The following is a 25041-nucleotide window of genomic DNA, read 5'->3' as shown; positions in this document are numbered from 1 at the left end:
TTTGAAACAATACGGTACCAATGCCCAGTACCTGGCAATGGGTATCGGTACTCAACAGTACCAATTTGCGGTACTTTTGTGTGTGTTTATGTGGTAATGAACATTAATTTGTTTAACGATACAATCTCAAAGTTTTCAATTTAACTAATTTATTACTTGATATAGTATTTCTCCACAGAGTCTCTTTCCCTTCCTTTCCTTGACCCTTCCCCTCTTTTCCTTCAGGGGTAGAATGAGTCAATGTTTAGCCCTGATCATTGAATGTTGGTGAAGGTTGAACTATATTTTTGCAGTGATTACAGCAGGCATCTGGTTGATGAACATTTGCAGCACTTTGTCACTCTTACTAAAGTTTTCCCTTCTGTCGAATTCTTGCTTGTGTTGAACGTCGCTATGGACAAAAGCGTCTGCTAGACAGAGATGAAACTGTAGAATATAGAAACTTTCCATGCTGTGTTCATGCCCAGCATGGAAAATCTCCTACTCTTCCACTCCCTCACAGTCACAAGGATGCGTTTATGTACCTAAACATTGGAACTGCTTGATTTTAAGTGAAGCAGTACCCAGTACTACAGACGAAATTCGGTCAGTATCTATAAAAGTACCTAATCCAGTACCCATCCCTACACGAGGTGAGATACCTGTGTAGCTCTATGTATCATAACTGAAGTTAAAAAAAACAATCAATTGTTAACTTCCTTTCACAACTGTTTTTGTGTCCATTAGGATAACAGTTCAATAGAAAACAGCTAAAGTTGGCCTCTTTTGACTTCCGTTCTGTTGTCCTGTTTACATTCGTGCAAACTGTTTGTAATTTGCAAATCTGACACCTATCAGCCACCGTATGACAGTGTAAAGCATCCTCTTTTTTTAATCTAGCTTGTTTCCTCTTTTACATCTGTAGCTTAAACAGGAACCTCTGAAACATCCTTGACAGCCCAGGACTTCTTTCAAGGCCTTTCATAAGTTCCTCACGGAGGATCTGACAGGTGGAATGAGATTGGGCAATGAGCCAATCAGTCATTAAGAGCCTCAGTCCTGTTTTCTGCTGTTTTCATTCATCCTCCTTCTACTTCTGCTTCATCACGTATGTATGAGGAGCCCTGTTCTGTGGGCCAATCAGATGCCTGCTGTTATTTTTAGCCGTCCCACTGACTCCTCAGCTTCCTCTGAGAGATCCTCTGCTACAGAAATAGAGCAGAAAAGCTTACATAACACCCAGAGAAAGACAGAGACGGGATGTAAAAATCTTTACTTTGACATGAATAAAACAGTGACGTTAAATCTGACCTGAGACCAGGAGACTGAGTTTTGGAGAGAACCTGAGCGAGACGGATTTGGATCTAGGACAGATAGTGGTTTTAATATTTAGTTTTGTCTGTCTTCTGCTCTGGGCCATAAATAAATGAGGAGGAGATGAAACAGTTGTGATTCCTGAATGAACTCTGAGTTCAGACCTGAGGAATGAAGGTTTGTGGTTTTTGAGCTTTACAAGTCTTTGCTTTTGAGTCTCAGTTTAAACCAGGTCTCAGATCAGCCCACTTTTCTGGAGTCCAGACTGTGGAGTTATTGATTTAAGGCTCCGCTCCAGGATTTTATCATTTGTTATATTTTTGACACTTCTTTGACTTTTGTAATCCTTTTGTTTCACCACACTGTTCTTGAAAGATCTTCTAACTTCCAACTTTGTTGAATTATTCACCTCACTCATAATTCAGGACCTTTAGAAACTACTCCAGGAATGAGCAGTTTTCTCATAACCTCTCAAAATTTAAGTGAAGACACTTTTAACTGAAGTTATGACAATGTTTTCTGAAGTTCTAACACATTCACATCTTAAAATACGCAAGTTAAAGAGTTGGGATTATGAATCTTTATTTATTTATTTTTTTCACAAGATACCCTATCCTAATGTGTGTTCCCAATTTGAAACCAGTGCTGCTTTCCATTTTCACGTGGAACTTGGGAGTCGGAAGTGAGAATGACGTCATCTTGGAGTTCAGCGTTTCAGTTGCCAAGTCGGAAAAACTTGCTATGTCAGCAGTATTCCTGTAAAACATGTAATAATACTTTATATACAGCTGATTCTTAGAGGGATTATCAGTCTATGTCATCATAAAAATGCGCAGGCATCTTGACCGCAGAAGCAGCGTTTAGCTCCATTCATTCAGACGAGTTAGCTTTTTTTAAACATTGAATTTAAGCTGTTAGCAGCATAAAAATGTACAGTTGTTCTGTGGTCAGTTTTTGGAAACAATACTATACAACAGAGGCATCGTCTATCAAGTTTTGGCCGTCACAGATCAACCATTGTTTTGGAGTAAATAGTGGCCATGCTAACTGGTGACTCTCAGTCAACAGCATCAGTGATTAACGGCTGGGAGTCACCAGTTACCAGGGTCACACTTTACACTGAAACACCAGTGATGTCTGTTGGTAAATAACTAACTCTGGACGTAGTTTTCTGGTTGTTTTATCATGAACCAGGTCTCAGACTCAGCAGTCTGTGTGCTCTTTTGGTTTGGGAGGGTTTCGGATTTATTGACACATGTTTACATCCTGGTTCACAGTCTGGTAAATGTCCATGGATAATGCAGTCATGAGCATCGAGTGAGTTGTGTGTTTAAATTCCTCTCTGGGTATACGCTGGATTTCTCCTCTAAAAACATCTGTCCACTCGCTCATCTCTTTTTTCCACTCAATGCTATTTCACAAACATGGGAGCCGTTTACCGTCCGTAAAAGTGAAGATATTTAGTTTAAAAATCAGTTTTTTGGTGGTTAGCTCCCCCGCGTCAGCTGAGAAACCATTATACTGCGCAGTGCTTTTGCACCCAAGTTGCGCTTATCTGGCGTTGTTGATAAACAAATAATCCCTTTATTGCGACAAACGCTAGTCAGAAATTCTAAAATAAAAAGAATATAACAGGAGCTTAATTACTGTTTACCCCGGAACTCGGAATTTACTACTTGGATCTCGGGGTGCTCAGACTTACAAGACAGAAATTCCGAACTCAGGGGAAGTTCCAGCTAGGTGTTCCGGAATTTACGAGTTACGGAACTTGTAAATTCCAACTTCTGAGTACAAATGGAATGCAGCACATGAGTCCAAAGGAGCTCTTGATGAAATGCACCCTGGGAATTTTAGTTGAGTTTCAAACAACTTTATTTTTGGTCTACAAAAGGGCAAAGACGTTAGTAAACTACAGACTCAGTTTATCCACATCCACATGCAAAAATAGGAATGGGAGAAAAAAATCGAAAATACATCAAAATCAGGATTCTTCGTCAAGAAAATTGTTTTTTTTTTTTTCAAATTGAAATTCTTCATTTCAGTCTTTGTTTATAAACTGCATTGGAAAAAAGTTTCCACTTTTCTCCAGCAGTGGGTGAAATGTTTCTCTCTGACCCACGTGACGTGCATTTTATGGGAAAAATATGGCTCCTGATATAGTCTGTGGACATTATCATCATCATTTCACTTTTTCACATGGTCTGGTGTTAAAACAGCAAACTAAAAATCACAAAAATGTGAAGAAATGTAATTTAAATTGAATCGGCGCCCCAGAAATCTTAATAGAAACGAAAGTTGCAAGAATAGCAAATCGTCCCGGCCCCATGCAAAAACAACACAGTGTGAGTGTTTTCTTTTTTTTCAAATTCATCCAAATATTTACAGCGTATTTGTACTTTATTTTGGCTTGAAGCGTCAGTAGGGACGTGGTCTGAGGTCTGAGGATATAAAAACTGGTTTCACACACGCCATTAATATCACAGCATCACAGCAGCACACACCGGGTGAGGCTGTGGAGAGGAGAGTAGCTCCACTGGAGGATGACTCACTGTGTCTTCACCACACACACACACACACACACACACACACACACACACACACACACAACACACACACACGGGCAGCCTCAGGCCTGTACAGTAAGGCAGCGAGTCTCGGAGGGCAACAAGAGCTCGCCCTGATTTAACCACTGTCTGTGCACATTGTGTGTGTGTGTGTGTGTTTGCGCGCGTGTGCGCAGTGTTAAACCTCTTCCTGAATTAAAGGGATGGAGGGATTATAGCTTTAAAGGGAAGGAAACAGATCCCTGATTTTCACTGCAGGAGGTCAGCGTGTTTGGAAACAGAATGAATTGTCGCTTCATGTCCGGTGCGTCAAAAAACGCAGCATGAATTTTAATGAATTACTGAAATATCTGCAACTTTAGTGTCACCTACATGTGAGTGTAGTCTATATTTTCACTGTGAGAAAACTACTTAGATATCAAGTTTCCCTCCTCTGTTCTTCTGTCAGCGCTGATACTTTTATTTTCTATTTTAAGGCCTGTTTTATTCCATCCATTATCTATAACTGCGGCTCCATTAAACTGTAAATGGACTGCACTTATAGAGCACCTTTCCAGTCAGATGACCACTTAATGCACTCACAGGCTGATATTCACCCATCCACACACACACACACACACACACATCGATGTCCATACCTTTGGGAGCAGTTTGGGGTCCAGTGTCTTACTCAAGGACACTTAGGCGTGTGGACCGGATGACTCAGGGATCGACTCGCTGATTTCACCCAACGCTACGTCACTAACACATCCATGCTGTTATTGCTGCAGAAGGGGCACAGCACAGCTCAGCTCAGGACACCAGAAGGCAGGACCTCAAACCACCTCCAGGACACACTACACAAACACACTGAGGGACAAAGAGCGGGGTGAGATAAGAGAGACTGCAGCTCCTGAGGGAGGATGATCCAGACGAGTGTCAGGATGTGACCCCAGCAGCCAGAGGAGGGAGAGAGACGTCCCAGTGTGACTACGGGTCCTGGAGTCTGAACCCAGGAGAGGGGGAGGGATTTCTGTGCTTTCTGCACGCAATGTTATTAAAGAGTCTCTTTTTAGTCTTTATATTGTTCTTTTAGTGGCCCCGAAGCTGCTATAAACGATTTACAGCTCAAATAAATCCCTATTTTTCTCACACTGCTGGTTTAGAAAACCCCTTTTAGCCTCTGTGTGAAACCCCTCGTTTAGCGTCTGTCTCTTTAAAGGCTGTGCTATGCTTTCTATGTGAACGTGACATGCAGAAATGAGACGCACAAGATCTGTGTGAGAGAACGCGTGAAGCTTTAATGCCTTTTAACACCCTGCACGGTGTCTGTTAGTATCCGTTATCAAACTGCAGGGGGCAGTGTGTCACAAACGTAGGTCTACCAGAGTACTAAACGAGACTCGAAGAAGTTTACCTTCGCTTACAACATGACATATCTGTCCGGGAGACTTTTTCAGGTTCCTTTAACCGATTTCTATTCTCTGCCGAGAGTGGCCACAATTTTACGCCATGAATTATTTACCACGTGATCTCCGTGTGAAGAGCCATACCGATGCCTGTATTTCTACACTTTGACCACCAGGGGATACCATTCTTCTGCTATCTTGTTTGCACACCTCCGTCCGGCAGGTTAGACATTTTTGAGTGTGCATGGCGCGATAATTTTCTGGCTCACACCTCCAATGTGTCCTAAACCAGTTCAGAGATCCTTATGTGATGACATCATCACTTCAACAAGTCTGTTGAAGACCTCAGGCAATTTTTGAACAGTTCATAGATTCAGGAATTGCTACAAAATATGAATATGTGGAGAAAATCTAAACACGTTTAGTTTATACATCCAGCATTGTTGCTTTATATCCATGTTTGAATATGAGATAGCAGACTGATGCTGTCCAATCAGGGCTTGTGGTTGTTTCCTGTAAAGCACATCAGTCTTTATCAATCAGTTTGTACTGGTATAGCGCCAAATCGTAACAAACATTATCTCAAGACACTTTCCAAAAACATAAACAGGTTTAGACTTCACCATGAGTCCAACAGTTTACAGCTTTTAGGAAGTTACAACAAAAACTTCCCTTTAACAGGCAGAAACCTCGAACAGAACCAGACATGTCAAACACACGCCACGCCATTTTCTGTGGCCCACAAGAGCTTAAAAGGTCTGCTTGTCTTATAGTAGATAGGTCAGACAGGTGCATTGACTATAAACTACGTTTCCCATAATAATTACCAATAACATTACCCACAAAGTGATGGCATCCCGCCACTAGATGGCAGTGTTTTCACATCAGTGCCATTTTCCGAACTTGTGGAATTGAGAAATAAAACAATGATCCCAAAATGTCCAGGAAGAGAAAAGTTGATGCGGATGGAAGGCTTCTTCAAGAAATATTGGAAGAGGAATATATGTTTGTGCTTCAAGGAGAAAAACTGATATGTCTTCCGTGCAATGAGGCCGTGGCGTACAATGAACATCTGCGTTTTGACACTTAACACGGAGCTAAGTACGCCAAAGTGAGCCTTCAAGACAAACAACAAATAGAGCAAAATTTAAAATGCAAACTGCAATTGCAGTAGGATGTGTTCAAGAAAGCCACAGCTAAAAACAACAAGGCAGTCAAAGCTAGCTTATAATGGCTGAAGAAATTGCCTGCAGTTCAGAAGCAGTAGTTGCATTTGTTTACATTACATTTCGCTACATTTTACGCCATCTTACAGTTAAATCTGGCCCTTTGAGGGGAACCATTTTGCTGATGTGGCCCTCAGTGAAAATGAGTTTGACAGCCCTGCAGGATCTGTCCCAGCATGCACTGCTGTTGTTAATACTGATGCTGTGTTTGGCTCTGTGAGAGGTGAGCTTAGAGTTAATTTCTCCCCAGGTTAAAGCAGCTCAAGTCGTCTTGTAGTGGTTGTTGAACCTGTGAGCTCAGCTGCAGGTAATGAGCTCAGGTGTCGCTGATCATTAGATAATGACTGAAGCAGGTGTGAAGATCAGCTGCTGCTTTCTCTTTGTGTTCCCGTGCTGTGAAGCCTTCAGGTGTGTTTGTTCTGATGGTAAACACACAAACTGACGGGAGGCTTCCTCACAGTTTGACCTCTGATGCTGACCGTGCAAACTGCGCGCGCGCGTGTGTGTTTATGTTCGTCTGACGCTTTGTCCTGAGGCCTCTCTGCTGCTGCAGGGTAAATAAAGCTGGTAAAGATAAATCTCAGGAGGCTTCAGCAGAAGTGTAAGACTCAGCATTGATATTCCTAGGTTGGAGGATATAACGGCGGAACATAGCAGAGCTGGAAAGTTACATTTGCACCTTAAATAGTACGCACATTTGTTGAGTAAACATGCCTGTGAAGTGACACAGCGTTCTCTGACCACTCCAGGAAACCAGGCGGCTGTTTGAACAGAAATATATTTAATAGAGAGTCGGTGCTTTTGAAACTGTGGTCTGGAGTGGAGTCTTTTGAAAATGTTAAGCCATCTGTCACCGTGTAAAGCAACATTTGCACATGTGTATTAGTCAAACAGCCATGTGGGAGTAGGAGGACAATAACAACAATGGTGGACTGCTGAGCTGTATTCCAGTCAGAACAGCTCTCAACCAAAGAATTAAAAAAATTGGCCTAAAATAGGTTTTATTTGGCAGCGTGACTGTTCTGGGAGCTCTATGCACTTCCAGGTGCCTATCTGGAATGCCAGTGTAAGGTGGGAAGAGCACAACTCCCCTCTCTATCATCTATAAACATAAAAAGGTAAGGCAGGGAGAGCACACCTCCCTTCTTTTAAAGGTGAATACAATAAAAGCCAAAGCAGAAAGAGCACCTCCCTTCTCTTACATGTGCATACATGAAAAAAATCAATACAGTGAGAGCACACTTGCCTTTTCTTTTTATGTGCAAACATGAAAAGCCAAGGCAGGGAGAGCACACCTATCATTTCTATTATGTAAATACATTAAAAAGTCAAGACAGGAGAGCACACTTTCTTCCTCATGTATGTGCATCCATAAAATGCCAAGGCAGGGAGAGCACATCTTACCCTTCTTTTATGCACATTCGTTAAAAGAAAGGTCAGGGAGAGCACTCCTGTCCTCCCTGTAATGTGCATAAATAAAAAAACCAAGACTATGAGAGCACACTTCTTCTCTGTTATGTGATACACAAAAAAGCTAAGGCAGGTAAAGTGCTCAGGTCCTCTCTTTCATAAGCCTACATTAAATGCCAAGGCAGGGGGAGCACACCTATCCCCTCTCTAATGCGAATGAATCGAAAACCAAGACTAGGTAAAGCACACCATTTCTCTTTTATGTGAATACACAAAAAGTTAAGGCAGGGAGAGCACTCCTATCCTCTCTTTCTTGACCCTACATGAAATTCCAAGGCAGGGAGAGGACGCCAATCCTCTCTTTTATGTAAATACACTAAAATCCAAGACAGAGAACACACCTTTGTCTGTTATGCGCAAACATAAAATGCCAAGGCAGGGAGAGCACATCTTTCCCTCCTTTCATGCACATGCATTTCAAGATAGGGCAGGGGGAGCACTCCTATCCCCTCTGTAATGTGCATGAATCAAAAACTATGACAAGGAGAGCAAACCTCTTCTCTGCAATGTGCATACACAAAAAGCTTAGGCAGGAAGAGTGCTCCTACTCTCTCTTATGAGCCTACATGAAATGTCAAGGTAGGGAGAGCACACCTCTTCAATGTAATGTGCAAACACAAAAAGCCAAGGCAGGGAGAGCACAGCTCCCACTTCCCTCATGCATGTGCTTTAAAAGATAGGGCAGAAGGGGCACTCCTTTATTATTTTTCACGATCATACGTGAAATGTCAAGGCAGGGAGAGCACACCTATCCTCTCTGTAATTTGAAAAATTAAAAACCAAGACTGGGGGAGTATACCACTTCTCTTTTTTGTGCATACCCAAAAGCTATGGCAGGGAGAGCACAACTGTCTTCTCCTTTATGCTCCTATATGAAAAGACAAGGCAGGGAGAGCAGCAGCAAAAGCAGTGGAAGTGCTGAACATAGCACCGGTTACAATACATAATACACAGAATATAAGGAGGAGCTGGGTGGAGGTGGGTTAAAGACAGGTTTGAAACAGGAGAAGGCAGGCTTCAACTTTTCGTTGATCACGTTAAAGCAGATGTTTACAGAAATCTTAAAAGTAAAAACCACATCCGCCCGGAAACTGTTTGAGAAATGTAAAGCATGACTGAGTTTCTTCTCAGCACTGCCTGTGGGTCTGTACTCTCTGCACAGATGCTGTGTGTGGTTCACTGATCAGAAACATGAGCAGATTTTATTCTAGGAAACTTCCCCCTGTTGATATTTTTGTCCTGAGTAATCGCAGCGTAAAGATGAGATTTGTGTTGAAAACGTGCAGAAACACAATCCTTCACCTCCTGACACGGTGAACTCGTCACCTCGCTGCTCTCTCCTGCAGCTCTTTATCCCCCCAGCATTACATCTGATCTAATTCCTGGTTTAGCAGTGATTGTACAGACCCTGAGGGGGCAGTGTAATTCCTGAATTTAGGAGGCGTTGTGTGTGTTTTGTATGCTGCTGTGTACAGCGAGGATCAGCCGGTCTGCCGGGTTCAGGCACGATTCATCACTTATTAGGACGTGAGCGCAGGGATTAGACTAATACCTGGTTTTAGGGGGGGAATGGAAAATACCTGAGCCAGAACAGGATGAGAGGATGGAGGGATGAGAGGTGAATACTGATGAAGAACTCTCACACTCCCTCCTCTTGAGGACAAACCAAACGCTGAAAAACTTGGATTATGTTCAGCTTGTTTTGGATTTGATCTTTGACACTTTGGTTTGATGTTTTTCAGTTTTGTTGTATTTTTGTGACTTTGTCAAAATGGGCCGCTGTCGATCGAACAAAAAGGATGGATGCCAGGTGTCATCAGGGATGCAGGATGAGCTGAGCTTCATTTGACATCATGCAGCCTTAGAATTCAGATCAACAGGAGCTGGAAAGTTCCTCTAAAGTTTGACTAGAGCCAGAAAAGTTTAGGGACTGAAACTAAGAATGAGCAAATATCATCTTCAATCCCATGAATGATTCATCTGCAGGATTATTTCCTCGCCTCATCCATCAGATGTCAGAAATAGATCTTTAAATGTGTATCCAGTCCGCTCAGGAGTCCAGAACTCAATGTGAAATAAAAACAGTTTTAAAACAAATAAACCAAACGGAGTCCCTGAAGTCTCTCCTGGCCTCAGCGTTCAATCATCTCCCTCATCTCTCAGCCCAAAAATGAAAAAAACAGTTTCATTAATTCCATTTCCACAAATAAATAAAATAAGATCCAAACTTCTTCGGACTTCAGAGGAAAACTTAACACCACAGAGGATTCACGCTCCCAGAAACAGGATCACATGACGTTAGCATGTGTGCAGATAGCTTATCAACATTTTAACAGATCTGTGTGTATATATGTGTGTGTGTGTGTGTGTGTGTGTGCTGTCCTCTGTCGGAGACGTTTCGCTTCACACTGCTGCCTCTTCATTCTGTGATTGAAGTGCATGCTGGGAAGAAATCATTGGAGTGTGTGTGTCAGTATTTGTATAAGTAGGTATTTGTGTGTGTGTGCGTGTGTGTGTGTGTTTTGGGGTTTGATGACATCATCAGCAGAGTCAGCGGAGGACGGAGAGACAGAAAAATCCACAAACTAAAAATAGAAAAGAGACAAAAAGTAGGACAACCAGAAGCTCCACAACACCTCCTCCTCTTCATCATTATCATCATCATCGTCATTCTCCTACTCCACAACTCCTCCTTCTCTTGAAAATCACCTTCATCAACGTCCTTGTCATCATCATCCTCCTATTCCATATCAGCTTCTTATTTTAATAAGCATCATCATCAGCATCATCATTCCAATCATGATTATCTTGATTATTATTCTCATGGTTATTGTCATCATCATCATTTTTCTCCTCTTCACCATCCTTCCATCTTCATCATCATCAATATGGTTAGTATCATGCTCATCCTCATTATCATCTTCTTCATCATAACCATCATCATCAACATCATCCCCCTATTTCACATTACTTCTTACCTTTTATTATCATTATCAGTCTCATCATCCTCATCATGATAATCTGTGTTATCATTCTTATGGTTATCATCTTTGTCATCTTCATTCTCATGGTCCTAATCACCGTCCTAATCATCATTTTTTCTCCTCCTCACCATCCTTATGTCTTTGTCATCATCATTATGGTCTTTATAATCTTCATTTTCATCCTCATCATCTTTTTCGTCATCATCCTCATTCTCCTACCTACTTCTCATCATCATCATCATCAGCAGTAGCATCATGGTTAACCTAATCACTCATGGTTATATATTGTCTGTATCCTCATCATCATCATCATCATTATCATCTTTATCATCACAACCAACATCCTCATCCTCATTCTCCTATTCCATATCACCTCCTTCGACTCATCATGATCATCAGCAGCATCATGGTTATCTTAATTATCATTCTTATGGTCTACATCATCATCATCGTCATCATCACCACCATCATCATCATCAGCAGCAGCAGCAGCGGCAGCATCCTTATTATTAACACCATCATCATCATCCTCATCCTCCCATTCCATAAAACCTCTTCCTTTTAATCATCCTTAACATCAGCAGCATCATTGTTATCTTCAACATTATTCTCATGATCTTTGTCGTCTTCATCATAGTCATCATCATCATCATCATCATCAATAGCAGCAGCATCTTTATTATCATAACCATCATCCTCATCCTCATCCTCCTATTCCATATAATCTCCTCCTTCAAATCATCATCATTATTATCATCAGCAGTATCATGGCTTTCTTTATCATCATTCTCATGGTCTCATCATCATCATCACCATCCTCATCATCATCATCATCATCATCATCCTCCTGTTCCATATCACCTCCTCCTTTTACCATCATCAGTATCCTCATGCTAATCACGATTATCTTTATCATCATTCTCATGGTCTTATATCATCATCATCATCATCATCATCATCATCATCATCCGGTTCCATATCACCTCCTCCTTTATCCATCATCAGTATTATCATGCTAATCACTATTATCTTTATCATCATTCTCATGGTCTTTATCATCTTTATTGTCATCCTCATTTTTCCCATCATCCTCCTAATGTCCATCATCCTCTTCATCATCGTTTCCATCATTATCAACCTCATTACCATCATCCTTATTCTTTTCATCCCTCTCCGTATCAGCATCACCATTCTACTTTTCATCATCTCATCTTCATCATCCTCCCCTTCTTTTTCATCCTCCCCCTCCTCGTCATCATCTTCTTTTCTTCTTAATCCTCCTCGAACCATATTTCTCCTTATTTTCATCCTCCTCCTCAGCCTTTTCTTCTTCCTCCTCTTCACCATCACCCTTTCATCTTACCCCCATTCCTTTTTTCAACCTTCACCTTCTTCCCACCATCCCCTATTAATCATCACTGTCTTCTCTTATCCTCTTCCCCCCATCATCGTCAGCATCACCTCCTCCCCCATTTTTTACCTGAAATCCTCCCTATCACCTTTTTCCTCCTCTTTATTTTGTTTTCCACCTTTTCTTTTTGTCTTTCCTCTTATGTCTTTCTTGCGGACGTGAACAGCAGCAGGACTCTTTGAGGGAATATTTTGCACACTGCAGCTGCTTCCCTCAGACTGCAGAGCTCTCTCAGTGAAATGACTTCCTGTTTGCAGATCTGAAGCGATGATTTGTTTAGGAAACGTTGAGCGTAATTCGGACAGATGTTGCTGATTTTCTGCGATGTTCTGCAGATTGTTTCTGTCGAGGAGAGTTGCATATATTATGTGAATGCGTGCTGCAGCCGTTGCAGATGTTCTCCGTGTCTCCGGGGTCCAGCTGCAGATTCTGGTTCAGTCATGTGACGTACTACAGAGCGTTTTAGGATCCTCATTTGCCTTCATTACAAACCGCCTAATAAACAGCAAACAAGATGCGAGAGCAGAGGGTGTTATGAAAGAGGAAAGATCCTTTCTGCTGACTGGATATCCAGACGCTTTATTCAGGCCAGAGTGAACAGCTGAAGAGCTGCAGTGGAGCAAGGCCACAGAGCATCCTGGTCCTCGTGGTGTGACAGAGTCGATCTTTGACCTGGAGGATTATCCCAGTGAAGCTGCACGCAGGTGAACTGCAGATTTATTACAGTATTCAACCATCATGGCGTGTAACTCATTTTCACTGCAGCTTTGCTTTAGTGGAGTCATACATCCTCCAATCCCGGCAAAGCGCGGACAACCCTGTGACGCCTCATGACATTGACCTGTGAGACTTAGCGTCCGTTCACTGACTCCTGTCCTCTCTGAATAACAGCAGGAAATGTAAAAAGGAGCTCAAATATTTTTTATAGGGTCGTCCCGGTACTGTCTGTACGGTTTATCATCAGCTGTAAAATCATCTACCTTTATGTCTGTATTTCTCTAACTCGCTAAGAAACATAGCGACGTGTAACAAGAGAAGTCAGCTGCAGCTATCGCCATCTGCTGTTCAAAAAATGGATTATCATAATTCATTTTTCCTCTCACTGATTTGACTCCTGGATTCTGAGTACAGCTTTCTTGCTGCCTGATCCTCAGTATAAACCTCAGCGCTGTGTGAACTGATTGATTCCGATCTTTTGGCCCCCTACTTGTTTCATTAGGAACTGCAGCTTCTCCATCAACATAAACATCTGGAAAAACAGCTTTAAAGTGGAGCAGCCATTAAATCTGTGCAGGTGGTGTATGGTTTATGAGACAGCTCTGGATTCAGAGCGGTGAATCAGCATTTGAGCGTCCCAGTGGGTCGTATTATATTAAAGATAAAGAGTGAATAATTATAAATCTGAATGATTATAATCCCCGCTGCAGCTGGAGGAGCCCTGCAGTCTGAGCAGCTGATTAACCTGCAGCCTTCAGACTGTTAAATCAGAGTTTTTTCAGCAGTATTTGCTCAGTTTCAGTGTTTGTACACAAAGAACAGCCCCTCAAAGATGCAGGCAGCTTGAGCAGGAATAGAGAAGCAGAGTAAAATAAACTTAAAGTGATCCGACAAGGAGGACGTCTCGCAGCTGCTGACACACAAACTGTGCAGCTCCTGAGCATCACCTGCAGCTGACCCCAGGCCAGGGCCGGAGGTTCACTCTGCAGCCCACTTACCTGCCTGATACCAAAAAATACTGCAGAGAAACTCAGTCAAATACTGTTGCTGTCAGATCTCATGTTAATCAACCTGGAGGAGCAGAGCACTTTGCAGAATTCATGAGGATACACTGTAAAAATATCACTGCTGAGAAATTTAACTGTTTGATACTTTTCACTGTAAAATATTTACTATAAAGATTCTCTAACTGTGTTGAAGCCTGCACAAGAAACTGTGCTGAGAAAAGCCATACACTGTAAAAAAAATGTTGAAGGATAAAAAAACACTGCAAAAATATGTGCTCAAAAAACTGAAAAAGAACTTACCCTGCAAAAACTTGTATTTGAAAAAATAAAAATATAAAGACACAAAAAAAAGAAACTTAGCAATTGGAAATCTTTCACTGCAAAATAATTTACCATTTGCAAAAACATAATGACAATAATAATAATAATAATAATAATAATAATAATAATAATAATAATAATAATAATGATAATAATAATAATAACTTTATTTTTAAGAACAGAAGTTTACAAAGTGCTTTGAATCAATCAGCCAAATCAAAAGGAAAAATAAAGTAAAAGGCAATAAAAGGGGTTGGGAGCAGAGAATAGGACAGCAGGTATAAAAAGACAACGTTAATAGTGTTAATAGAATAATAAAACAATAAAATAGTTATAATAACAGCGATTATAAAATAATAAATGAGAATAAGTACAATAAAAAAAATACACAATGAATTAAACTTACACTGCAACACATTCCCTGATGAACTTTGTACCTGCAAATATTACACTGTAGAAATCCTGGGAAATAATGTACAATGCAAAAACAAAAAAATATTTTTTTTTGCAAAGAAACTGTGGAGTAAAATACTACACTGTAAAATATTCCTGTTAAAATAACTTAACTCTGTTGAACCCTACACCTGAAAACTGCACTCAAGAAAACCTTACACTGCAAAAATGTTAATTTAAAAGAGACAGCACTGGAAATAAAACTGCAAAAACAGACTTTGCAAAATATTCTGGATGCAAAGTGGCACACAGTGGAGAAAAATAGTCTCTAAAGAGCTTTTGTCTTTTCACTGTGAGTGATATTTTTGTCCCTCCAAACCTCTAAAAAAGAAGAAAACAGATGTTCCTTTAATTCTAAAACAGGTTATGTTGAGGGTTTTACAGCTAGTTCTGTGCCTGTATGTAAACCAAGCCTGTTTCCTGAAAAGGCAGACCCCAAAGCAAAGAGTAATCGCTGTAGGTCTTTTTATTGATAAGTTTTATCTATAATTTACTGTTTAGCAAACACTTTGTCACCATTTCTATTATAGGAATAATCTCAGTGGATTTATAAAGCCAGGATGTTTAGTTTATGACCTTTATTAAGGTAAAACCTCTGAGGGAACTCCGGCCTACGCTGCAAAAAGCTCCGACTGCAAAACCACTCACACTGCAAAAAGATCATTTGAATTAAAGTTTAATCTCCTGCCTGCCTTTACACCCTGCTGATCGTTTATTATTCCACTACTTTAAGAATCGATTGACTCAGGGTGTTTTCTCCCTGAGGAGGAACGCAGACTACCTGCACAGGGGGGATGTAGTGAACTGATCCCTGATTGGTGAAAACTAACTTATTACATCAGCTTTAAAGAGAGGAAAACAGATCAAGACATAAACTAAAAATGCTCAGACATTTATCAAGTATTCCTGATATTAAGGTATAGTTATGGGTACAAAAAATTATGTTAAATGTATAAATAAATTCACTTAGCTTTACTTTTTTATACAGATTTTTTCACAGATTAACAGAATAAACTAAGTATTTGCAGAAACTAAGAGCAGATTACTGCTGTAAACAAAGTCTCCTCATGTCCCGTCTCTCCGTCTGAACTTCAGGTGACATTTTTACTTCACTTATTAAACTTTCTGTTTTATCCCTCTGTCACCTTCAAAACCAAACTTTAGTGTGTAAAATGTCAGAGACACTGCTTTAAACGCCCAAAACACGCTGTTTTAAAAAAAAATCTTTTCTGTGGTCCTTAGAGACTCGTACAGCACGCCACCTCCTCGTCGTTTGGTTCCCATGACAACAGGTGGAGAGATGCTGCAGGCGGCGGCGTCTGTTTGGAGGCTCCCCGACAGCCGGTTCACTTACAGTTTTTCAGCTCCCAGTAAAACACGAGGCAGCTGCTCCTCTGAGTTCACTCGAACAATAAAACTCAGAATCTGTTTTCAGTTTGATCTCTGATGCTTTTTCTCTGCTGCTGGTGAGAACGCTGAATTTCCTGAAAGAAACCACCCGTGTTGCGGTTGAAGGCGTCGGGTGAAAGTCAGGGCTGCTGTGGCTCGCTTAGAAATCGAGAAACCTAAAAGAAAAGTTGTTTCCAAGTAGAGAAAGAGGTCTTCAAACTGTCTTAATGTGGATTATGGTGCATTAGTTTGGTCCAGTTGTGATGTTAAAGGGGCTGAGAGTGATCATGAAAAAGTCATCCTTCTAGATATATGCCTGATCATAATCCATACCTTAAAATAATCAATACCTTAAAATTTACGTCTAGGTCTCTATAATAACACCACGCCGGCTGATGAAGTTTAGTAGTGAGAAGAGAAATCTGTGTTTTTCTCTGCTAAAAACGATTTCTGTCATTAATTTTGTCGTGATGGTGGACACAGGAGCCTAACTGTCAGACAGAAAAAGGACAGAAGAGAAGAAGAAAGATTAACAGGGGCTAATTAGCCTTTAGCTCGGGCTGTATCACTCTATAACACATGGGCTAAGCTGTTAATGCTAATGTTGATTCCAACCCACAGTCAGCAGTTATTCTGCAGTGGTCTGTTCAAACTTGAAAGTCTATCAATAAAATGAAGAGTGAGGTTACGTTAGCTCTGCTTGGTAGATGACTGGCAGGACATAGCTAACCAGGATTCACTAACGTTACACATTACAGTCATGTCTTAGAGCACCAGGCTGTCAGATGTGCTAAATATAAATAGCTACTAAACTACTTACAAACTGACAATGTTTACTTGTTGTTATGTTAACCTACAGATATATTGGAGTACCGTGCTAACATGTAGCCAGCTGCTACAATGTTTGCTTGATGTCACATTTCAAACTGTGGCGCTACGTAACTGTACTGATAAATACCTTACCTTGGTATCCAGTAAAAAGTTGTCTTGAACCAAGAAAATTTGTTTCAATCTGACCTCCATTTAATTCCAAAACAAACACGCGCCTCAATAAAAGTAATTTACGACAGTGTGCGGAGACTCCGGGCCACAAGGTGGCGAGGGAGTGCAATCAAAATAGATCCTCCTCATAGCATCTTTAATGCTGTGATTTGCAGAACTTCTCTTTACTCAGAGGGTCTGGATTAGAGGTGTCCCAGTCTGATATTGATATTGGATATCGGTCTGATAACAGCAAAAAACAAGTATCGGTATCGTATCGGAATGCATCTAAAATCTTCGATATAAGCAGTTTCTGTTACACATTGATTAATAATAAATAGGTCAGTTTTTCCTCATACCTACTGTTGCTGACTATTGTTCTTTGTTTGAATAATATCACTTAATCAAGCCTTTTCTAACATGACAGACATACTACAAAATAAGTAATAAAAGTATGCATGTTTAATGCTGGTATCTTATCGGATTAATATCGGTATTGGCCAATACTCAATGCTGCAGTATAGGTATCGGAAGTGAAAATGTAATATCGGGACATCCCTAGACTGGATAATGAAAATACAGCTGGATGACTTTTATTTTGAAACAGTTTAAAAGCTTTTCTTTTGAAGTAGTCCAGGTTTAGGTGAATCTCTTTAAATTTGAAACGGAGAAGACGCTTGATTTCATTTTATGTGGTGCTTCTATAAAGGTAATACTGTAAATGAGATGTGTGGTGTGAAAACAAATGAAGCAGCATGACTCCTGTCAAACCAATGTTTTGTCAAAGTTCAACCTGTGATTTATTTATGAGGTTAACACTGTGTGTGTCTTTGCTTTTTGCTCCACAGCGCCCCCTTCAGTGCACATCGTACACTCAGGTCAGGCCTGTAACGTGGAGGAGGAGCGCTACAGCGAGAGAGTTTACACCATCAGGGAGGGGCAGACTCTGGAGCTGCAGTGTCTGGTGACAGGACACCCCAGACCACAGGTAACCACAAACCTCACAGGCAGCATCAAAAACACACAGGGCTCTGTAGTGGAAGTCACTGCATGGGCTTAAACAAGCTTACACATCTGTGACAACTCTACTGATGCAGCAAAGCAGCTGAAATCTCCTGTCAGGAAATAATGGGACAACAGTGAGTGCACAAAATCAGTCCATGAAATAAACAGTTAACCCTCTGGGGTGAATTAGTTTTGAGTTTTGTTTTTCTCTGCTCTCCCTGTAGTCGTTTGTTTTTCTGTAAAAGTAGAAGTAGATCTCTGTGCGAGTACCTCCTTGCTGTGTTTCCATAAAGTGGGACAAAATGAAACATCCTCGGAGTTATAAACCAAGCAGTTTACTTTTTAAAAGATTTAACAGAACGGGAGGAAAAACACCGTCAGGGGAGTTTGCTGAAGTTTATCGTTGTTGATGTTTATTTCACAATAAAAGCATAAAGTGTTTGTGCTGCAGCTCATTAAAGACTCAGCAGACTGCGAGTTGCATCTTAATTAACTGTCAATAAACACACACACGTAGGCACTCTTTCACACACTCACACACACTCACACGCAGACACATTAATTGTGGCTTCAAAGAGCTTTAAACACAGAGATTAGTCCTGGAAGTGCTGCGGCCATCTTTCTGCAGCAGCGTGCTCAGAGGAAGCAGAGTCAGGTTTATTAACTTCACTCTGTCACAGCGTTCTGATAACGCACGGAGGAAATTATTCAACTCATGACTGAGGGTCAAACGAAATGTGACGCTGAACTTTTTACTGACTGAATAATAAACCTTTTTTTTACGTCCATAGGATCAAAAAACAGTTAAACTCAGTGACCGCCTATTTCTCATTGTTTATTTTTATTTCTACCACAGGAAAGGTGATAAAGATAATCTGCCCTTCCTTCCTTCCTTCCTTCCTTCCTTCTTTCTGTCCTTCTTCTTTCTCTCCCAAGACTTTCTCTGTTCCTTTTTGTTTCCTACTTCCTTGAATCTATCTTTCCTTCCTTCTTTTAATCCTTCTTCTGTCCTTCATCCCCTCCTCCCTTACTATCTTCCTCATGGCCTTATTTCCCTCTTTCTGTTTTCCCTTCCTTTCCTTTCCTTCCTCTCTCTCTCATCCCTTCCTCCCCTTGGTCCTCCCAATCTCTTATGTCCTTCCTTCCTTCCTTCTACGTTCCCTTCATTTCTTTCTTCAATTCTTTCTTCTTCCTTCTATTTTCCTTTCCTTCCTTTCTCACCTCTGCTTTTTCCTTTCATCCTTCTATTCTCATTTCCTTCTTTTTTTCTTCTGTCCTAACTTCCTAGATTGGTCCTTTCCTTTCTTCCCTCTGCTTTTTTTTGCTTTTATCCTTCTGTCCTTTCTTCCTTCATTGCTCCTTTCCTTTATTCCCTCCTTTCTCACCTCTGCTTTTTCCCTTTCGTCCTGCTATTCTCCTTTTCTTTCTTTCAACCTTCTGTCCTTTCTTCCTTCATTGCTTCTTGCCTTTCTTCCTTTCTTCCTTCTGTTCTCCTTTCCTACCCTTTTACCTTCTGCTTTTTACTTTCTTCCTTCTTTCCTTTTTTCTTCATGGCTCCTTTCCTTCATTCCCTTCTTTCTTACCTCTCCTTTTTTCCTTTTATCCTTCTATTCTCCTTTCCTTCCCTTTTTTCGTCTGTCCCTATTTCCTAGATTGTTGCTTTCCTTTCTTCCTTCTGTTCTCCTTTCCTACCTTTTTACCTTCTGCTTTTTACTTTCTTCCTTCTTTCCTTTTTTCTTCATTGCTCCTTTCCTTCATTCCCTTCTTCCTTACCTCTCCTTTTTCCTTTCATCCTTCTTTCTCCTTTCCTTCCTTTCTACCTTCTGTTTTTTCTTCCTTTATTGCTCCTGTCCTTTCTTTCCTCCTGTCTTCCTTCTGCTTTCTCTCTTTTCTTTCTTCCGTCCTTTCTTCCTTCATTGCTCCTTTCCTTTAGTCCCTCCTTTCTTACCTCTGCTTTTTTCCATTAATCCTTCTATTCGCCTTTCCTTCCTTATTTCTTCTGTCCTTACTTCCTAGATTGCTCCTTGCCTTTCTTCTCTCTGCTTTTTTTTCCTTTCATCTTTCTATACTCCTTTCCATCCTTTCAACTTTTTGTCCTTTTTTCCGTCATTGCTCCTTTCTTTTCTTCCTCCAGCTGTTTTTCTTCCTTTTATTCTCCTTTCCTTCCTTTCTTCCTTCTGTCCCTCCAGTTATTCCTAGTCCCTTCCTTCCTCCCTCCAGTCCTCCCATTTTCCTTCCTTTTCTTTTTCTTCTTCTCTTCCTGCCTCCATTTCTTCCTCTGCTTTAGCCTCCTTCTTTTCCCCCTCCTTGTTCTTTCCTCCCTTTTCCTTTTTCTGTCTTTCCACCCCCTCAACCCTCCTTGTTTCCTTTTATCCTTCTTGCATGTGGCCTTAAAGGAGTCTTTGAGTAGAGCTGTATGCATCCTATTTACTTTTGGCCCTTGAATGCATCACACACTTTTTTGCTGGTATTGTACTGTTGCATGCGTGTGTGTGTGTGTGTGTGCGTGTGTGTGTGTGTGTGTGTGTGTGTGTGCGTGGAGGTGGTTTCTCTTATTGTCTGACATAAGTGAAGGCCTCAGAGCGCCACAGGTTCATGTTTGTCTGCAGCAGATCTCTCATCAACCATTTTAACACTTTTCTACCATCACACCAACCAGACAGAGCTAACACCTGTAAACACAACCCTCACCTGATGACATCATCAATAATAATCAATAATCAGGTCGGCTCGTAGATGAGTTTGATCTTCCTCTGCCTCTTTCTCCATACATGTTACCCTCCTCCTCCTCCTCCCCCTCCTCCTCTCCCCTCCCTCCCTCTTTCTGCTGTCAGTCTGTGAGGCTAAAAATAGAGCAGCTGCTGGCACACAGTGTGAATCTACACACTGACACACACACACACATTTACACACAGTTTCTTTTTTTCAGACTCTCTGCGTCACTGCAGAGCTCAGCTTCCTCTGCATTTTTCCTTCATCCCCCCTTCTTCTTCTTCTTCTTCTCCTTCGACACCTCTGTCCCTCTCTGCTGGGCTTTTATCCTCATTCTGCTGATTACGGTTGGATTTTGAACGCTAACATAACAAATCTCTGCATTTTTCCTGCTTTCTTGTAAATTAAAACATGTACAGGAGTGATGTTTGACTGGAGAGGATTTATTATATCTCCCATAATTTAAACAGGAAGTGTTTTCCGTGTCGGCCTCGTCTGACAGCAAAAGCACATCCAACAGCACGAATTCAGAAATCTCCAAATCACATCTGCTACAGACCAACAAGAGGAAACGGACGTCTCTGAGGAAGAGATTAAAAATTTAAATTGAATTAGCGTGCATCAATTCACCAGACTTTTAAATCCAGATAAGCTCGTGTAACTGCAGATCTTAAAATACGAGGTAAGGATCACTTCAGAGTTGGGATGAGGAGCCCTGAAGATAGAGAAGCACGTAATATTCAGTCACAGAATAATCCAAGCCGCTCTGTTTTTTAAGATTAGTTTCAGGGTTTTATTATGACTCTATCTGGAGAAAGGGACAGAGGACAGAACAGGGTGACAGGTCGTATTAAAACTGAACATAAGAGATAAAATTATTGGAAATTAATTGTTTAATTTGAGTCATTAAAAATACCCCCTCATTAAAAAAATAACAGATATGAGTGAATTATTGATGCTGGTTGTAAAACAGTATTCACACGGGATGTTTTCTCAGGCGCGTCCTAAATCTGTTTGTTAACAGGATTAAAAAACAGGAGGAGGAGAAGGGTCACTGCATCGAATATCCCTCCTTTCCCTTTCTTCCTTCTGTCCATCCTTTATTCCTCCTTCCTTCCATCCTTCTATCCCCCCTTTATTCTACCTTCCTTTGAACTTTCTTTCCTACCTTTTTCTCTTCTGTCCTTCCTTACATACTTCCTCCCTTCCACCATACTTCCTTTCTCCCTACCTTTTCCTCTTCTGTCCTTCCTTCATTTTTTTCTATTCCATCTTTCATCCCTTCTTTCATTTCTTCCTTTCTCTTATCTTCTCTCTTTCCTACCTTTCTCACCTCCTCCTTGTCTTTCTTCCTCTTTTTCTTCCTCCATTCCTCCCTTCTAGTCTCCCTTCTTTCCTCCATTCCTCCCTTCTAGTCTCCCTTGTTTCCTCCATTCCTTCCTTCTATTCTCCCTTCTTTCCTCCCTTCCTCCCCTCTATTCTCCCTTCTTTCCTCCATTCCTTCCTTCTTTCCTCCATTCCTCCCTCCTAATCTCCCTTCTTTCCTCCATTCCTTCCTTCCAGTCCCCCTTATTTCCTCCGTCCCTCCCTTCTATTCTACCTTCTTTCCTTTATTCCTCCCTTCTATTCTCCCTTCTTTCCTCCATTCCTTCCTTCTTTCCTCCATTCCTCCCTTCTATTCTCCCTTCTTTCCTCCATTCCTCCCCTCTATTCCCCCTTCTTTCCTCCATTCCTCCCTTCTATGCTCCCTTCTTTCCTCCATTCCTTCCCTCTATTCTCCCTTCTTTCCTCCATTCCTTCCTTCTTTCCTCCATTCCTCCCTCCTAATCTTCCTTCTTTCCTACATTCCTTCCTTCTATTCCCCCTTATTTCCTCCGTTGCTCCCTTCTTTCCTCCGTCCCTCCCTTCTATTCTACCTTCTTTCCTTTATTCCTCCCTTCTATTCCCCTTCTTTCCTCAATTCCTTCCTTCTATTCGCCCTTCTTTCCTACTATTTTCCCCTCTGTTCTTCCTTCCATCTTCCTTTCCTGTTTCCCTTGTGTCCTTCCTTTCTTCCTTCCATCCTTTTCTCCCTTTCTTTCTTAATTTTCTTTTCTTCTCTCACCCCCCACCCTTTATTCCTTCATTCCTACCATCCTTTCTCCCTTCTATCTATGGTTCATCTCCCCCTTTCTTTCTCTCTTCTTTCCTACTATTTTGTCTTCTGTCCTTCCCTTTCTGTCTCCCTGATGTCCTTCCTTTTCCACTTCCATCCTTTTTTTTCTTCCTTTGTTTTCCTTTCTTCCCTAATCTTTTCCTCTCCTTTTCTTCCTTCATTCCTACCTTCCTTTCTCCATTCTATTCTTGCTTCATCCCTCTTGTCCTTTCTTCCTCATGTTCTCCCTTTCTCCCTTAAGTCATTTCTTCCTTTACTCCTTCCTTACCACCTTCTATTCTTCCTGCAGCCCTCCCTTTCTTCCCCCTTCTGTCCTCCCCTTAGCTTTCTTTTCCTTTATCCCCTTCATCTTTTCCTGTCTCCCTTTAGTTGTTCCTTCAATCCTCCCTACCTTTATTCCAGTTTCCTCCCTTCAGTCCTGCTTTCCTTTCTCCTTTTTTCCTCTCCTTCCTTGCGTTCTTATTCCTTGCTTCCTTCTCTGACTGTTACGCCTGAGCATGAAGTAAAGAATTGGTGACGTCTGGATGTGTACAGAGTGTGTTCATCATGTTTATTTGCTGTAAAGATCAGCTTTTGTAAATGGGTGTGTATGTGGTTTTGGTTCATTTTGGGGGCCAGCTTTGAGTGGACTCTCGAGGAACTACAGTTCTTAGTACTTCTACAGCGACTTCATTCCTCAGAGCAGGAAGTTTCTGCTTGTTTCAGAGGACAGACTTGTTCTGTTGATACCTCAGTCAGAGCTGCAGTAGTATTGTCGGCCTCATCACAGAACATACACAGATGTTAGTATTGGTATTGTGTGAAGTGTAGTACCCACAGTGTGTTAGTGTTAATTACACATTGTGCAGAGTGTGTGTCGTCACACTGATCCAGGACCAGAGTATTTTTAGCTCATTAATCGTCAGTTCGCTGGTTCGAGGCTGTGAACCGTCTGTCTGCTCCACAGACGACAAAAACTCCGCCTCACTCCAGCTGGCAGCGCGCGATCGACATGTGGGAGGACTGTACCATGGGAGAAAGGAGGGAGGAGGGAGGGAGGTGATGGAGCAGGTGGAGCAGGGAGAGAAAGAATCAGGCTGGAAAAATTGCTGATGCAGGTGAGAGCAGAGTTAAATTCAGGAGAGGAGGAGAGTTCAGATTCATTCAGGTCGGACTTTAAAGAACGCCGCTTCCATCTTTGTTTACGCTCAGTTTGTCTGCGTCACATCCTCTGAGCAGATCACCAAACGATAGTTTAACCTGGAACAAACATGTGGAGGGAGAGTGGATGACACCGAGGGCGAAAGGACAGAGAGAAAGAGACAGATGGAAAGAGGAGGGGAGGATGATGATGATGAAGACGGTAATGATGGAGGAGAGGGGTGGATGGAGCAGGTGGGAGGGATGGATGGAAAACTGACCAACAGATGCTGATTGAGGACAAATCTGGACAACACACACACACACACACACACACACACACTCTCAGTGGAGTTAATCTGCAGCAGGGTAATACACTCTGGCATCGATTCAGTTTCCATCTGAACTAAAGACTCCCGTTAGATCCTCACAATCCAACAAACACGCACACACACAAACACACACACAGTGTTGCATTGCCTTAGACTTATAATTGTATAATAAATGTTTTGATTCTGTTGGTCACAGTTTGTTAATAACCATCGATTTACCCTGAAAGGTGAAATCTGTCTCTGTTAAACTTTAGTTTAGACTTCAACTTATTATTACTCTCCATATGGAGTCCATAGTGTCGTAATTGGTCACAAACTCAGCCCCAAATCAACTCATTTCATTATCTTCACTTGCTGGAAGCTGGATTTGCTGTCACGTTGAAGGTCTCCAGTTGGAACAGTCTCTCTCAACCCCAAAACACTGGTTGCTTTAAAATGGTTGTGATCCTGTGGTGGTATCGAGATGTTCACAAGTCTTTTGCAGGTCCAAGTCAAGTCCCAAGTCTTTGTGGGG

The 25041-nt window shown here is 41.4% G+C and overlaps 1 protein-coding gene across 1 annotated transcript in view; it reads left to right on the top strand.

The window, feature by feature from the left end:
* The window catches only part of mdga2a (MAM domain containing glycosylphosphatidylinositol anchor 2a), a 118224-nt gene that overhangs the window by 20178 nt on the left and 73005 nt on the right, over positions 1 to 25041 (top strand). The window contains exon 2 of the mRNA XM_074691791.1: positions 18053 to 18192. Coding sequence (XP_074547892.1) covers positions 18053 to 18192 — 140 coding nt within the window. The remainder of the gene's footprint in view (positions 1 to 18052; positions 18193 to 25041) is intronic.

This window comes from Halichoeres trimaculatus, unplaced genomic scaffold (genome assembly GCF_033239565.1).
Source record: "Halichoeres trimaculatus isolate MK-OKI-2021-1 unplaced genomic scaffold, fHalTri1.1 fHalTri1_scaffold_17, whole genome shotgun sequence".
In the NCBI taxonomy this organism is placed as follows: Eukaryota; Metazoa; Chordata; class Actinopteri; order Labriformes; family Labridae; genus Halichoeres; species Halichoeres trimaculatus.
Note: the sequence above shows the minus strand (reverse complement) of the source record. Positions and strands in the feature narration are given on the sequence as shown.